Raw genomic sequence first — 18,257 nt, forward strand, 5'->3', positions numbered from 1 at the left:
AAAACCTTGTCTGCAATCAGAGGCAAGCAAGTCTTTAAAAAATCAGCCACAAACACAGATGGTATTTTAAATAGACAGTAGGAACATTTATTTTAACACTTCTAAAAGATATTTCTCCATGCCTGATGATTTGATATAAAAATCAAACCCATCATACTTTCCCCATCAGTCTCTCTACATTTAGGGCAATCAGAAATTTGTACAACACGAATATTTGCTTCTGAAACGAAAATTACAAATTAAATGATAACAAAAATACACAAATCAACTGGACCCTAAACAAATTTCTAGTGAATTCTTTCCCCTTTCTCCCAATCACCTAGAGCTTCTTTCTTCAGCCTCATTCTGCTCCTTTTCCTTTCTTTGCTTGGCCATGAATTTCTGTTAAAAGCAATTTGCAATATAAAATACTTATTAGACGTTATTTTGCTATGTGTGCAAACTTATCTACTGTATATTTTATTTATAATTTAAAAGAAACTGATCCTACAAAATATTATAAACACAGTGCCTTATATAACCATTTCTTCCTTTCATTCATCAGTCATTTGATGTTCATGATACACCAGGTATTACGCTTGGCGCCTGAGGATTCGGTGGGCAACAAGACAGATAGAATCTTTTATACAATAAAGCTTACATTCTAATGGGAGAAGAGAAACAATAAAAGAAAAAAATAAAATACTTTGGAGGCGGTGGTAAGCACTTTAAAGACAGTGCAACAATGTAATTGAGGCTGAACTTTTTTGGGGGTTCTACTTTAGCTAGGTCTTTCTTAAGCAGACCTTTCTGGGGAACTGATATTTGAGATGAAAAACACGAAGAACTGGCCATGCAAGTAGGACTGGGAAGGGGCAAAAGAACAGCAATATAAAGGTGCAAACGCAGCAATGGGTCTTTCATGTATGAAAAACAGAACAAAGGAAGCCAGAAAAGCTGAAACACAAAAAGCACTCAGAGAAGTAGAAAAGAAATCAGATCACGCAGGGCTTTAAAGACCCAAAATAAGAAGTTTAGATATTAGACCAAGTGCAATATGAAGCTACTAGAAGGTTTTAAATGGAAAAGTGACATGATGAACTAAGTTAAGCACACAGGTAGCAAAGCACAATGTATAAGAGCTTGGGCCTAGAATGAAATAGAGCTGAGTTCAAATCCTAGGTCTGCTACTAACTAGCTATGTGACCGTGGGTTTAGATACGTAACCTCCTTAAGTCTATTTTCTCATCTTTAAGATTGGAATAATAGCATCTACCTCATGAAGTTGATGAGGAGATTAAATAAGCTTCCAGCATAGAACAGCTCAATAAATGTTAGATGAGTGTCTGTGCCACAAATTCAACAGAGAGGATGTACAAAACTCTCAAATATTCAGCAGGAACTAGAGTCACCACTTCAATTATGGTTAATGATGATTCTCCAGAGTAACACTTCTTAAAGATGTGTACAATTTAAAAAAGGTTTTGTGATTAAATCAGTTTAATAAATGGGTTGCATGAAGTTAAGCAGGATTCATTCTGGCTAGACAATTCAGAAACTTTAATATGCTAATGTCTACATGACAAGAGGGCATCAAAATATACAGTTTCTTACTTTAATAATGGAGTGTCATATGAGACTAGTGATCTGCACAATCTACTCTGGCAAATGTTGCTGTTCAAGGAAAAGGAATAAGGACTAGAAATTACAGGTAAGGTACACTGAAGGAGAAAACAGGACTTAAGAGGAATAAACTGGCATAAACATTCTCCTAAAGGGGGGGAAAATGTACGTTTGGGGAGATAAATAATTTGATTCTAAGACAATAACAACACCTCAAGATTTTGTAACAATTTTTAAAATTACCTCAGTATTTTGTTTATGACGTGTACTCTTGCAGTGATTTGTCATTGCTTTTTCACCTGAGTAGAAGAGGGAACAAATTGGACAGAAGAATCCAGCCTTAGGTACAAGAAAGTCTAATTCTAGAGGATAAGAAGAGACAAGAAGAAAATTAACAATAATTAATCTCCAGTTGTGTTCATCGATTTATTTATTTATTTGAGACAGAGTCTCACTCTGTCATCCAGGTTGGAGTGCAGTGGCGCTATCTCAGCTCACTGCAACCTCTGCCTCCTGGGTTCAAGTGATTCTCCTGCCTCAGGCTCCCGAATAGCTAGGATTACAGGTGCGTGCCACCACGCCTGGCTAATTTTGTATTTTTAGTAGAGATGAGTTTTTATCATGTTGCCCAGGCTGGTCTCGAACTCCTGACCTCCCCTATAGGATGTGCCTGCCTTGGTCTCCCAAAGTGCTGGGATTACAGGTGGGAGCCACCACAAATGGCCTTCATCAATTTATTTAAACATGACAAAAATATTAAGCACAGTATATACTTAAAGAACAGTACACACTGCTATAAATTTAGGGATCAATAGTAGTAATTTTAATCAGAAAATGTAAGTCTTTATTTCGTTAACACATTCTATAATATTCCAGAGCCTCTAGGGAATGCCAGTATGCCACTGCTTTGGTATAATGCCAAGTTGAATAATTCCCACGGAGAATCTTCAGATAACAAAGAACTGTTCAATAATCCTTCAGAATACCAAGTCATTAGATAAGAACCTAACAGTCTAAAATATACCTCTGGCTGGGAGAGGTGGCTCAAGCCTATAATCCCAGCACTTTAGGGGGCCAAGGCGGGCAGACTGCTTGAGCTCAGGGGTTTGAGACCAGCCTAAGCAACAAGGTGAAACCCTGTATCTACCAAAAATACAAAAATTAGCCAGGTGTGGTGGTAGACGCCTGTAGTCCCAGCTACTCATGAGGCTGAGGTGAGAGGATTGCCTGAGCCTGGGAGGAAAGGGTTGCAGTTAGCTGAGATCACATCACTGCACTCCAGCTTGGCTGACAGAGTGAGACCCTGTCTCAAAATAAAATATAATAAAAATAAACCTCTTAGGAATCCCATTAAAATAAAAGAGAGACAAGAGGTAGAATGATGGGCAACTGTCTGATTGAGGAGTATGATGGCTGAATAAGGTCCCCCTCAGCTCACCTTAGCTGACCATGAACAAAGTCGGCTAGCAAAGATTTTCAGCATGTTCTGCTTAACTGGAGTGACTTTCTGCCTGGGCAAGTATAACTCAATTCTCACCAGAGTGGCAAAGAAAGCACCAGGAATAAAAGAAGAGATACATCCCAGATTTCAAGAGTGCAGTAAAAATATCCTTCTCAGGTAAAAACAGCCCAGTAAGCTGTCTTCAAAAATGCCACTGTGTAAAACATGCAAATTTCCACTATAAAATGACAATGCAGGCAAGTTTACCCAATTACTCACCTAAACAATAGAATACTTATTATGGTGTTGATTTTTAAATTTCATATGGGTAAGAAAAAAATGTCATTTTAACTTTACCCTCAGGGACATCAGATGCCACTGATTTGCCTGAAGAAGAGTCTTCAGTCTTCTTGCGTTTTCGCTCTGGTTCTGAATCCTTTAATCCAGATTCCTCATCAACTAAAATTTTTTGAGGAAAAAAAGCTATTCAGAATAGATTTACAGACTTTGTAAAGTTAACATCGGATAATTCTTACCTTTTTCTTTCTCAGGGAAAACCTCCCTTTGTTAACCCTATCTGGTCATTCTTTGCACAATATTCTCCAAGATTCTTTAACGTAAGGAATAAATGGGTAAATCCATTCGAATGGATTTAGGAATAGAAGTCTAAAGCTAACAGCAAATTTTATTTATATATGTTCCAGGCAGAATTTAATGAGTAATACAAGTCCTATCATTACTGGCAAGAGAACTTATATATGCAAAGTGCTAAGTTGAGCAGAGAGTAGAGATTAAGGGAAAAGGATACCAGCAGAAATTGATTCTATGGCCCAATACTGAGGCCCTTCCAATCTAGAAAATTGAGCCTAAACTGATAGCCTAAGACCCCTGTTAGAATCACAAGTAAAATTATTAATATAAATGTTAAAGCCCACCAAAGTGAGTAACACGTAAGAAGCACTCAATGTTAGCAGACTCTGCATACTATGATCTTGGGGACAGACAAAAATGAAGACTGGTTCCTGTTAGCAGACTCTGCATACTATGATCTTGGGGACAGACAAAAATGAAGACTGATTCCAAGCAATTCTGATTACCCTCAGTAGCTGAAATGCCTTACTGTTGCCTAATACTTGACAAAACCCTTTTACATATATAATCATTCATTTAGCTTTTACCTCATGTAAGATAGGTAGGTCAAATCATTATTAACCCATCCCTATTTCTTCAGAGATGTAGAAAGCACAATCAAAAGAGGTAATAAACACATATGCCCAAGGCTGCATAGCTAGTGACTGACACAGGCTTGAACCAAGACTTTATGACTTCAAGTTCAGTGTTCCCTCCATACATCTGGGCTACTCTTTAGTATTCCTGAAGGGATGGCCAGGAACTTTGAAATCATTACTTACTCTTATTCCTCACACTTTACTGATCATCAAGTCCTACAATCAGTAAGAAAAAGATATCTTCCTTAACTTGATGGTTAAAACAATCTGGTTTCCTTGCCTCCAATCTCTTTCTATAATTGTTTATTTCTTCATCAGGGTAATAAACTTTCCCAAACATATCTGTTCCTGCCACTCCAAAGGCACATTTATCTTAATAATATATAACATATTAAAATTATATATTTAAAATAGATTAAAATAAATGATTTAAGTTTACAATTGTGTGGAAAAATGACTTTTTCTTAAGCTAGGTCCTTTTGTCAAAACATATTGTTCATTAGTAAAAATATATTGTTACGTAAGCAGTAACTAAATCATCCTTTTATATTACTCAGTTGCAATGAGGTAGTTCTAAGCAAGCTGATTGCCAAGGTTGCCCTAACATACACAAATTCTGAAGTCGGGGGGTGACCTCGTGAAATCATGCGAGAACCTAATTACTGAACCACCACCTATGGCTTGGTTATCAAAGATTGTTTATGGAAAAGAACAGATAAGGAAGAAGGAATACCCACTTGACCATGACTTGGCAAAGAGTTTCGAGAGAGGGCATCATCAAAAGTAACCAATCATGTGGAAAAGTCAAGTAAGACTAACTTAAGAAGAAAACACTTCAAAAAATCACGTTTGACAACAACCTAATGGGGGTTTCATCAACATCATTTTCAGGAAGGTGGTAGGAGAAAGAAACCAAAATACATTCAGTTCAATGGGAAATTAAGACGTAAAAGTAGGTGGTTCTTTCTAGATGTTTTGCTCTAAAAGCAAGTAGAAAAGATAGAAGCTAGAGAGATTTCAAGGTCAAAGGGATACTTCTTTCAATGTGAAAAACTTGGCCAAATTTTATATTTTATGTGTATAAAGCAAAATATAAGTTGGCACACAAGGGAGATCCTAGATTTACTCTGGCAAATAAAAACGAAAGCAAGGACATCCAGTGAGAAACGGGTTAGGTACTGTAGAAGGGGGAAAAGGCTAATTTTACATCTGGTTAGGAAATAGTAAAGGAAGGAGACCTCTAATATATTGGGAGCAGCACTGACAGCCCACCTGAAATCCTTGGACCAAATCATACTTGGTAAGTTTTCCTTAGAGAAGATAGGATAGGAAAGAAACAGGGCAATGAGGGTGCTACAAAGAGAATGGTAAAAGCGATACCCTTACAGTGCTCTATTTAAATCATACTGGCAAGGTGATTTTTTGCTTAACCTCTCTGAATCAATAAACCCCTTGAGAGCAAGAGCTATGTACTTTCTTTTGTCTACCCTTTTTAACACTGTTATGAAGGATGCCCAACATGACAAGTATCTGTTGAGTGACTAAAGTATTCTCTCTCACTAGACATTTCCTTATTTGTTTCAAGTTAAATTTTATAAACCCTGTTAAGGCTTCTTGTTTAATTCATTGGCTGGCTGCTGACAAGCATCCACAAAGCAAGGTCCACAAATAATAGCTAGTTAATAAATAATTTCTATCTGATGCTGCAACATGGTCAGAAAACCTTTCGAGGACCATTTCCTCTAATCTGTCACATTCTAATATCAATAATCCATTCTCTCTACATTACAAAGATCAAAATGTTACCCACATCTAATAACTATAGTTGACTTTTCCCACCCCTGCTCTATTCCACTGATTTTCTACTTTTCTTCTTAGATAGATCTTTACAACTTCAACTACCCTCTTGTGTTGTGTAACTTTCCTTCCCATTCCAACAATCCTGCTTTACCTTCACTCATCTGGAAGGCCTCTTCACCTTTTGCTGGTTCTGTCACAACAGCTTTTTCTGATGGCAGAGTTTTCCCAATTCTAACTCTCTTGGTTGGAGTTTTAGCTTTAAAAAGAAAGTCCTAATTTATTGCTCTAGTAACAGTATTTAAATTGCCTTAAATTAAACATATTATACTGTCTGAATCAACATTATACATTTTTGCAAAAAATACCCAAATTTGGGTGGGAAGCCTACTGCTAATATAAAATAGAAGAATTCTATTTTAAAATAATCAGTTTAATCTAAGCATTTCCTTTTGTTCCCAGTTATCATTTTCAAAGTAACTATGCTTTTCTAACTTCTTTTCCCAGGGTGTCCATAAATGTTTTTCTAATTTGTTCCATAAGCCTGTGGGACCTTCCTTGTATTTTATTCTTAGTTGAGTTAAATCTTTCAGAAGGTTTTTCTTCTTCTTTTTGGAGACAAAGTGGCTCACTCTGTTACCAAGGCTGGAGTGCAGTGGCACAACCATTGCTCACCACAACCTCGACCTTCTGGGCTCAAGCGATCCTCTCGCCTCAGTCTCCAAAGCAGCTGGGACCACAGATGCATGCCACTGTCCCTGGCTCATTTTTTAATTTTTTGTAGAGACGGAGTCTTGCTAGGCTGCCCAGACTGGTGTGGCACTCCTGGCCTCAAGTGATCCTCCCATCTCGGCTTCCCAAAGTGCTGAGATTACGGGAGTGAGCCACAATACTTGGCCTCAAGATTTTCTTAATGGAAATTATGTTTATCTCCCTCAAGTTCGGAAAGTGAGCTGCCCTACTATTCTGTATCATTACAATATTGCTTTAAAATCAAATAGTTCCTTTATAAATAGTTCTTAATCCTAAGTCTAAGCAAAAACTGGGAGGTAATATGATGTAAATATTCTTCTATTTATCAAAAGTTGTCTTTTTCCCACAATACAAATACATCATTTTTATTCCAATTCTAATTTGGCTACTTTAGTTTGTTTTCTGTTTTTTTGTCATCCTTTCTGGAAGTACAACCTGGAGCAAGTTCTGCTGTAAAACTTTAAAAAACTGTGAAACTTGTACACATTTCTTTGGAAAATTTATTGTTGACTTTAACTGTTTGTTGGCCTCTAATATCAATACTGGGTGACATTATTGTTAATGCCACAACATGTATTTTAAAATTAATTTTAAATGTAATCCCCTCATAAAACAGACTATCCCTTCCAAGTATCTACCTGTTAAGTGTCTTTCAATCATGGTTTTTAGATCTTCTTCCATAACATTCTCATTTACTGGACCCACTTGGGACAAGGATTCAAGTTTTGTCTTTTTTGTGTCCACAGCTCTCTTCTTTCTATTCCCTTTTTTATCTGTGGGATGGTCATTTTTGCTTTGTGCTAACTCAACTTTTAAATCATTATCTCCATCTTCCTCCTCTCCAACTTCATCAACAGTAACAAAATTAAGCTCTTCTTTAAGGTTGTTAAAATCCGCCAGAGAGTCTTCATCCTCTTCAGTTACTTCATCCAAAGTCACTAAATGCAAATCACTGCTGTCATCTTGTATTTCATCTACAGTAACTAAAGTAGAAGGGTCTTCGGGCATCTGAGAAGAAATGAAGCCAATGGAATCCCTTACAGTATCTCCTTCATTTCCTTTAGTATTTAAAGTGGCAAAAGTTATGTTTGCTGACTCATTCAAAGGTAGCTCTTCCACTTCTCCAATTTCATCCACAGTTACCAAGCGTTCCTGTTTGAGGAGATCTTGTTCTTCAGCCACTGACAGAACAGTAACATCTTTGGGTTCACTGTGGGAAATGCAATCATCTTGGTCAATTAATTCATCTAATGTAAAAAGTGAATTTGAATTTTTTACCATTTCTTCCATATTTAGTTCTTCTTCATCAATTACTTCATCCACAGTGACTAGAGCTTGTACTAGATGTGCAGCTGCATCTTCCTCTTCCCCAATCTCATCCAATGTTACAAAAGATAGTTCTCCCTCAACACCACGAGGAGTGGAAGTTTTCCCCTTTTTCTTCTTTAAGTTAAGTTCAGAGAAAGGAACATTTTTGAGAGTTTCTTTCCTTTTTCCCTTCAGTGGATTCTGCTTGGCCTGAGAAGGATTCACTTCTTCTATAACCTCATCCACAGTAACAAATTCATCCAAATTAAATGGAAATAATGGCTCCTGTTGGAAAGTTAAAAATCATAGTATTGTAAACAAATTTTGACCACTGGCTAGATTCCAAATAGTCACAATAAATGTGCATGCAGATCATTTGGGAGAATTTCACTACAAATTAGGTTTCCTAAAGGCTAAAATTAGAGTTATTTTTTTTAAAGCCCCACAAATGACTTAGCCATAATTCACAAAGTATAAGCCAAAGGTAAAATCCTAACAGTATCAACCTAATTCCACTTTTACTTAAATTCAATAAGATTACATTTCCTAAATGATGAGTTTTGAAGTATGACACATAAAAATACATTTAAAGTATCTGTCAGACAATACAAAGGATTTACTGTTCCATATGTCAAACACCTAATAAGTGTTCCAGAAGACTTACTGGACTTCTAAAAGCACCTCAAATATAGTTAGAAAGTAAACAGCTAATTAGGCTGTTCCATTTATCAGTATATATTGATTACATATTAATTTAATTATATATAGAATACATATTTTAAGAAATACAGGCCGGGCGTGGTGGCTCATGCCTGTAATCCCAGCACTTTGGGAGGCTGATCACCTGAAGTCAGGAGTTCTAGACCAGCCTGGCCAACATGGTGAAACCCCATCTCTACTAAAAATACAAAAATTAGCTGGGTGTGGTGGCAGATGCCACCCAGCTACTCGGGAGGCTGAGGCAGGAGAATCACTTGAACCTGGGAGGCAGAGGTTGCAGTGAGCCGAGATCACGCCATTGCACTCCAGCCTGGGGGACAGGAGTGAGATTTCGTTGCAAAATAATAATAATAATAATAATAATAGAAATATAATGGTTACATTTTGAGAAAGTTGTATGACAAAATTATTACTAAGACACAATGCCTAACATAACTGTATTTGAAAACAACAGTATCTGTAATTTTTTAAAATGCCGTCAATAGTAAAGAAGATAAATTCCTACCAGGGCTCCTATACATTTAGTATGTTATTAATGATCAACTGCTATTATATATAATAACGACATAGAATATGTACCCTGTAATTTCTAGGGAGAATATCTACAAGCGATTGAACTATCAAATTAACAAAGCAAACTGAAGTAGCCACAATTCTTACTTCTGCTTTAGTAGCCATAATCCCTACTTCTGCTTTAGTGGCCATAATCCTTATTTCTGCTTAAAACTAGTAACATTTCTCCTTGCCCCAACAACATAGGCCCAAATTCATCCCCTACCAGGTAAGAAAAGTAAAATGACTGAAAAAAAATTCTATGAATGGTAAAAACCTAAAATAACAACCAAATATAAAATATGTTTGACAACAGAACTTGGTACCAGTACCAGTAAAGTAAATCTTAGAGCCCATCCACTTACGGCTAAATTAGAGCCAAAAGGATAACCTGTTTTAACAAAATGAGGATGACTCAAGTCAAATGTCAGTCTCTTTTACATATATAAATTTTTTTTTCTGTGTCTACAACCTATTCCTGTCAATATGAGATTGGAGGTATTGCCCTACTCTACTCTCTTTCTGTCCCCATATAACATTTTGCCTGCTCCCCCATCCTCAAGAAAACACAAGGTGTTTAGACTAGCTCAAGGTCAAAAAGTAAATTAATGGTAGGATTAGAGATAAGTTAAAAACAAAACATCTCATTCCTATCCCTTGCTCTATACTCTTAGTCTCTTAACATTGTTAAGGCAGGCACAAGTTGTAAGATAGATGAACTGTGCTATGGAGATGAAAAAGAAGGGTTATGGTCTGTGATCTATTTTTTACCTCTTTAGATTTGGAACTTCTACCAGTAGTGCTTTTAGGATTCTTAGTGTTTTGCTCAGCCAAAGTCTGAAATAGCAAATAAGAAATACAGAAAAACAGAATTTATAACCATATTATTAATGTTCTGGAAAAAAAAAAAAAACCAGTAAACATTACCCAAATACAGTCAATTATGCAAATTATTTAACATGTATACAAAACTAAGTCAACAGTCACTAAACAGTATAGGCACAGTCTCTACAAGTTGTAGTTAAATTCAGTTTTACTGATCTTTTCGTCCCACAATGTCTAGTTAGGCAATCAGTGACCTGATAAAGGAAGCTTCAATTTAAGAGAGGAAACAGTTTCCCATTCAGAAGCAGAGTGGTAAATCACCTTAGGAGATTCACTGCAGACTTTTTTTTTTTTTAAACCACAGTTATTTCCAAATTGTATCCAAATAATGCTTTTCAAACTTGTCAATAAATTATGAACTTGAGTTTAATACTCTGAATGTCTACTGGCTTAAACAATGGAATCATTTAAGAAAAGGAAATGGGAGATTCTGGGGTAGAGTGAGGAGATGAAAGTATGAAACAAAATTACATCTCCTACTACATAACTACAGCAGCGGAGCTAATCACTTCAAAGACACACTGTGCCATTCTTCCTACCCTCCTCACCTTATTGTTGCTGTCATCCCGTTTCATGATGGAAGGTCTAGCCTCTGTTTCCTGAGATTGTTTTGTTATATCCCTGTAATCCAGTTTAGAAAGCTTGCCTTGCAGGGCTGAGATCCTTCCACTGCCTCCTCTGGTAAGACTGCTCTGAGTAGGTTTGAATTTACTGCTGCTTTCTGCCAAACCTGACCTGGCACTTGTAGGTTTAAGCAGACCAAATTCCTTGGCTGAAAGTTTCTTTTCAGCATTTATTTGATCTCTGGGCACAGATTTTGGAAAACTTTTCTGATTTTCAGTTTTTGAAACTGTAGCTTTTGCCTTAGGAGAAGAGACTATAACAGCCTTGATGCTTGGTTTACTGCTAGATACATCTGATACAGCCAGAATACTAGTTTTACTAGTTTCATCAGGCTTATTAGCCTGACCCACTCCTTTATTTGGGTATGCCTTGAATAAAGTGTTTTCTGCAGGCTTTTCTTTCATTGCTGCCATCTTTTCCACCTTTTCTGCATCCATCCTACCTTCATTCTTTTCAGCCTTCTCTGTTCCTATTTGAAGATCCATTCTGGTTTCCTTAACATTAAATTCATTCTCCTCCTTTTCACCCATGTTACCTTTTTTTTCAGAAATATTCTTTTTGTCCACTGTCTTCTCATCCCCAGTGGAAATTCCTGGTACTAACGTCACAATACAAGTTGATGGCAATATTTCTGAAACAGTTTCATTTTTTTCTACTTCAGCTACAGCTTCTACCATAGTCTGTGTAATTCCAGAAATGAAATCTTCTGCTTCAGATGGAGATTCTTCTAGAATTCCTTTGAGGTTCCTTTCTTCTATAAACACACTGTCAGATGGTAACAATGCTGTTTTAGGGTTAATAATTTCTGCCTCTTTCTTCTCCAAGTCACTGTTAAACATCTGCTGATTTAAAGCACACTCCTCGGCATTTTCAGTGAATTGTTCAATACTGACTGGAGTGGATGCTACAAGAGGAATTTCTTCTTTGACCTCCTCTCCTTGAGTTTCCAGCTCCAAAGTTTCAATAGCAAAGTCAGAATCACATGTTGCTTTTTCAGGTTCTTCCTCACAAGGCTCTTCCTGCTGTACCACAGTTTCTGTTTGAATGCTGGGAGTACTTTCTTCTTCAAGCTCATTAGGTTTAACAGAGGGCTTATCAGTTGCTGTTTGCACCTCACTTTCATCAACTGGACTGTTTTTCAAGTCAGGGCTAAAAGTATTTAAAAACAAACAAAAAGAACACAAACAAAAACACAAACAAAAATCAAACTATGATGAGAATTCAACCATTATAAAGAATCCTGTTGATGCCAATTGTTAAGACTTCCTGATGCATTCGTAATAAGCACTGGGAAATCCAACCAATCAGCATAAAATGGGTAAGACGTATTGCTGGAAATACATAAATAATATAAATTATGACTGTTGATATGTTCCTTTTGCGCTCATGTGATTATAGCCAATATTTTCCCTCCTCTGTCAAGTTAACTCCTGACATTGAAAGGCCAAATGTGAATCTGAGACACTTCAAATATTATCAGGTCCTATTCCCAACAGTGGTAACTGAAATAATAAAATATGTGTACAGTTCTACAATAAAACTAATGATCCACGCATTATGATTTAAAATTTTATAAGTGAACCTTACCTAAAAAGAACATAAACAGAAACTGGTGGGGGGAAAAGACCATACTCTAAATCATATCACCTTTTTATTTTTTTGGGGGATGTAAAATATTTTTTTAATTACCCAAGAACCATATTTATTAATGATAATACTTAGAACATTTTTTGGAAAGTATTCTTTATATACTCTATTGAGGATTTAAAGCTAGTGACAAAACCTGATACAATCACCTTATGTGAACATACAGTCTTATTATAAATATTTGCCTTTGACTATAGGAAATACATTAAAAAATAAACCTTCCCAATTCAAGAGAATAATGTACAATTCTAATATTTAACTTAAATGTGTAAGTAATATTATTCAGAAGAAATGGAGGAAATACATGGCTAAGTATATGTAATTCATCTTATTTCATCATGGTCTTCCCAAATCTAAAGTATATGAAAAGTGAATGGTCCTATAATTCCAGTACTTTCACTGAGGTAGACACAGAATAAGTTATTTTTATATTAATGTTCCACAAATCAGAGGTTTTCTTGAAGAAGAACAAGGAAAACCTTAGCTTCCAAAAACAATGCCCAACATGCTATCAATGCAAATTAAAATTTACCAAATATATTCATATAATGAGAAGCAGCAGATTGGAGAAAGACACCAGAGAGTGATCCTATCATATCAATACCTGATTATTAAAAAGTACTGACTTTCTTCTCCTATTTTTTAAGGAAGGAGAGGATGAGCCATCCCTTTTGACCTGCTTCTTAGAGGGTGGCCATGTACCCTTCAGTTAACGACACAAGATGATGTATATCTGTGTGCTGAGATGTTAACCATATTTAAGAAAGTTGTGCTACCACACCAGGGTCTTAAATCATTTGAACCAAACTGGTCTTCCCTCATGCCCCAAAGATTACATCCTGAGTAGAAAACTTTTCTACCAGATTAGAGAAATACCTCTTGACCCTAAACCTTAATCAATATATATTCTATCCACTGTGCAAGTTATTCTTTGCATGCTAAAATGGTTTTTTTTAAAATAATCACACCCCTTTTATTCAAAATATAAATGGCTAATTTTAAGAGTTTCAAATCTTTACAATTCAAAATTAAATTTGTGGCAAAGCACAACCAGAAAGAGTAGTGACATTCACAGTTACAGCAGGTATATGAATATTACCTCTCAAAACAAGCTTTTGTCTTTAAATTACAAGACTCATTTCCAATAATGAAGAATATATTCAAATTCCTGCCTCATTACTATACTGCATATTAACCCTACATAAAAGCTTTAGAAACTTAGGGCTAAGTAAAAACATCTATGGGGCTAGGATAACAATGGAGACCTTGATTTCTGGCTCAAGGATATAGCAAGACTTCCCCCTTCACAAGTTTTTCAATAAAAAAGTTATTAACTTATATACAAACTGAATCATTATGCAGTTCCATACTTGAAACAGAGAACACAGGTCTACTCAGAAGAATTATTTAATTCCATATTTGTCCTTGTGTGCTAGTCTTTTTAAATCATAGTGTTTTCTTTAGAGAAGTCATTTACCAAAACTAGTATCTGCTTTCTGGCTAATATGGGAAAAAAGCCTCAACACTGATCAAGTTAGTTTGAAAAGACAGTTTGAAATGTCAAATAAATGACATTAACACCAAAGTTAAACAACCACTCTTTGTAACGATCAAATGAAAACACAGCCATATTCTGGGAAATGGAACAAAAAAGGATTCCAGAAAGGCATTTGAGATACAGATATCTCATTTGCCACTCCTCCCTCCAGCCCCAATATCCCAGTAATACCAGAATTTCACAGCCTTCAGAAAAAGCATACAATAAAAGCTGGAGAAACCTTAAACTGGGACTTCACAATACTAAAGATTAGTGTTTATTTCAGAGGCCAACTGTTTACTTCCTAATATTAATGAATCAGAAAAATTTCACTTAGCATTCTTATTTGTGGTTTTAATCAGATGATAAAATCTGTTTACATATCAACAGGATGAGTACAGACATAATGTGAATTATTAAATTATGAATGTATCCACGAGTTTCCTCTAAACAGTATTTAAATAGTTTACATTAGTTATAAACAAAAGTATCATATTCATAATGAATTGGCAACCACAAGTGCTTTAAAACAAAACAAAACAAGTGCATGTAGTACCAGCTACACAGGAAGCTGAGGCGGGAAAACAGCTTGTGCCCAGGAGTTCAAGGCCAGCCTGAGCAACATAGCAAGACCCTGTCTCTAAAAAAAAAAACACAACAAAAACAACAAATAGTATTTTCTCAGCATCAGTTCACTCCAAAACAAACGTTTAGTATTCTGGACATATCCCACATCTTTTTCTCTAATGTAAAAAAAAAAAAAAAAAAGGCAGGGAGGGCGGGATTAAGAAGTTTTTGGTGCTAATTTTAAAAATTAGTTTTATGAGGTTGAATACATCTGTAAATTCTTTAAGAAATATATTCAATTTTAAAAGCTATATCTAAACAATGAGAGGAGAACAATGACCAACTGCTATTGCTACGGAGAACAACTTTTCATGCAGACCTCAAAAAAACTTTGTAAAATGAAATAAAATGGGTTTTGCCACAGAGTTATTGTGGCCAATCTTTAGGTCTATATATATAGTACTACATAGGCACTGTTATATATTAAGCCCTTTGTGAGCTTTCACATCACACACTGCTGGTGGTACTATTTCTTAGGTATGCGAATGCACCTGGTATGACATACAACTTAAAAAACCCTGTGCTGACACACAGAGCAAACCTATTGCTTAATGTTACTGGTATATTTTAATGTACTCATCATCTTTATCAACTAAAATAATCTGATTTTATAAAAATTACTGAGAAGAAAAATCCGCTAAGACATTCTGTTTTTCAGGGATCTTAACATCAGTGCATCAGATAAAATAAACACTTTACATATTTAAACACTTTCAAACTGCTGTTTCAAACAAATATACGCTCTTATAACAAGGACTAATAAATATTGATGACTCAGTATACAGGAGGAAAAAGAAATATTCTAAATCAGTGATTTACAATGAAGAGCAGTGAAAGGCAAGTCATTAACTGGTGGAACAAGGGTGGTGATAAGGAGGATATCCATCAGAATGAGAAAGTTATTAAGGAGAGGGTGTACTTTACGTGGTCAAAACAAGGCTGTAAGTCACCAGTTTGTGGAGACTTTGAAAAACAAGCTTTCATTCCTCTGATAATGCAAAACTGTATACATAATTTTTTTGGACAAATACTTACTTGCCCCGACCCAGTTGTTTTTAAAAAGTATTAAAACACACAATGAAATTAAGTAACGTTAAAAGGTTAAAATTTTACTATCGTGTTTATTTTGGAATAGGAAAATCTAACAAAAGCAATGTAATTACTGTTCGTGATGTTGAGTTATTCGAGAGTCTTAAAACATTTTATAAAGAAGTGGTTTATTTAATTCAAACTGTTTATATATGCAGTTACTCTAAATATTCAGTAAATACTTAAATGAGAGTAAATAAACAAAAAGCAACAAACGAAACTCCTAGGTCAGGCTGAATCCAAAAAGAAAACTGTAACAAGCCCATATGTACACAAAATAAATATGCAGAATAGAACTTTTCACTACATGTGAGCCATTACTATAAAATACAGCAATAAAATTCAGAAACTAAATACTATACAAAAGTGTTAGTAAACATAAAGAAACATACCTTTCTTTTTCTAATTCTGGGTCATGCTCAATTTGCACCTGTAATATAATCAGCATTTTATTAGCGGCTATTCCACTGGATTTGAAATATTTAACTATAAAAGCAATGTTTTTAGTTAAAATTTAAGCTCAAAAAAAAAAAACCTTAAAAATGTTATCAAAGCAGCTAGTTTTCAGTGTCTACATTACTATCAGGTTCTAGAATTTTTTTTCTAATTAAAGACCTCCAAATTAGGTCACACACAATAACTTACATTAATGAAAAAATAAGTTTCCTTAATAATGATATAAATAAGAAACTTTATTAACTTTAGAAGCCTGGAAATTCTATCTTTTCCCTAAACAATAAATGTGAAATATCAACATCTTCCTTGTGGAATTATTTTAAGACTTCTAAGAGAGATCAGCTGACTAAAAAAGTTTCCTATTCAAAATACCTAGAAATGCTAAACAAAATTGAACAATAATCCTTTTAAATATTTGTCTGATACCTGATAAATATTTTAAATATTTATCTGATATGTGGGTCCCAAGAAAGCAATATTCTGGAGCCCCAAAAAAGGGCAGGAATTAAAAATCAGTCCCTATATGCCAAGCACTGTCCTAGGTACTTGGGATGCATCAGTGAATAAAATGGCAAAAAATATCTGCCATTTAGAGCTTATACATACTAGAAGGAAGCCTTTTCTGAGAAATCATGCATTCTCTGGGTAGAAACTTTCTAGAAAGATTCTGTCAGACTAAAAACTGAAAACAGTACTTTAAGGAAATTCAATGTGTCTAGAGAGAATTCCTGGCATAGATGTTTGAGTTCAACAGTAAAGACTTCCTTTACTGGGATATCTGGTGATAAGTCTAGCTTATATCCTAATGATACTGCCCAAAACTAAAGATGATGGTTTTTAAGTCCCAATTACAGAGAGTGTTTACTAGCAGCTTTCCATTCAGGAGAAAAGTTTATTAGAGAGGAAAAAAAAAAAAAAAAAAAAACCCTGTATGGTATCAGAGGAACTCTACATCAGATATCTATATTGGCCAACTTACTTCCTTATTCATAAAGGAATAACGGAAAAACAAATGCACAAAAGTAAACAAGGTAAGCTAAAGAAAAGATATTTCAGACAACTGAAGTGCCTTTTAAAAAACTCAAAAGAACATCCTCAGAAAAATTCAAGAGAATATAGCATCTGTGAAATCAGTACTGGTGTTATTTCCAGAAAAACAGAATATTAAAAATTGAAGGAAATAAATCAAAAAATAATAATAGAAAAACTTCCCTGGGGCCAGGCGTGGTGGCTCATCCCTGTAATCCCAACACTTTGGGAGGCTGAGGCAGGCGGATCACGAGGTCAGGAGCTCGAGACCAGCCTGGCCAGCATGGTGAAACCCCATTTCTACTAAAAATACAAAAAAAATTAGTGGGCATGGTAGCGCGTGCCTGTAGTCCCAGCTACTCGGGAGGCTGAGGCAGGAGAATTGTTTGAACTCGGTAGGTGGAGGATGCAGTGAGCCGAGGTCACGCCACTGCACTCCAGCCTCGCCAACAAAGCGAGGCTCCATCTCAACAAAAAAAAAAAAAAGGAAAAAAAAGAAAAACTTCCTGCTCTAAAAGCAGGATGTAGGAAATGAGTCCCAAACCAAGAAAAACCTTACTCACTGGACTAGCAATACCAACCCTCTCTTTAGAAATTCTTGAATCACCAAATATGTCCCTAAAGCCTTTGATCTGGTTCTTCTGTCTAAAAATCTCTCCTTGAAATTTTCTTAGAGCTTGCTCTCTTCCATCAGGTCTCTCAAATAACTCTTCTGCTGAGGGACTGTCACTGACCACTTTAAGATACACATTCCCCAATTAATCATTCTCTTTTTATCTCGATTTATTTATTCACAGTCTTTTTACCACTTTTATATCTGTTTATAGTCTATCTCCTCCACTAAAATATAATCCTCGAGGACTAGGACATTGAAACAATGTTCATCATGGTATTCTAATACCTAAAATAGTGTTAGCATAGAGAAAAGGAATTAGATAAATATTAGTTTAGGGCCAGGCAC

The 18,257-nt window shown here is 35.5% G+C and overlaps 1 protein-coding gene across 7 annotated transcripts in view; it reads right to left on the reverse strand.

Moving 5' to 3' along the window:
• Positions 1-61: 61 nt before the first annotated feature.
• ZNF638 (zinc finger protein 638) overlaps positions 62-18,257 on the reverse strand; it is a 97,221-nt gene continuing 79,025 nt past the window's right edge. For 6 of the 7 annotated variants that reach the window (XM_054548067.2, XM_063713612.1, XM_063713613.1 and 3 more), the window contains 8 exons: positions 16,204-16,241; positions 10,836-12,060; positions 10,174-10,239; positions 7,461-8,415; positions 6,224-6,328; positions 3,401-3,502; positions 1,846-1,964; positions 62-381 (listed from right to left, as the gene is read on the reverse strand). In XM_054548067.2, the coding sequence (XP_054404042.1) occupies positions 316-381; positions 1,846-1,964; positions 3,401-3,502; positions 6,224-6,328; positions 7,461-8,415; positions 10,174-10,239; positions 10,836-12,060; positions 16,204-16,241 (2,676 nt within the window). In that variant the 3' untranslated portion in view covers positions 62-315. The remainder of the gene's footprint in view (positions 382-1,845; positions 1,965-3,400; positions 3,503-6,223; positions 6,329-7,460; positions 8,416-10,173; positions 10,240-10,835; positions 12,061-16,203; positions 16,242-18,257) is intronic. The other variant, XM_063713611.1, reaches the window with a different exon arrangement.

Source organism: Pongo abelii, chromosome 12, assembly GCF_028885655.2.
Source record: "Pongo abelii isolate AG06213 chromosome 12, NHGRI_mPonAbe1-v2.0_pri, whole genome shotgun sequence".
NCBI classification, from domain to species: domain Eukaryota; kingdom Metazoa; phylum Chordata; class Mammalia; order Primates; family Hominidae; genus Pongo; species Pongo abelii.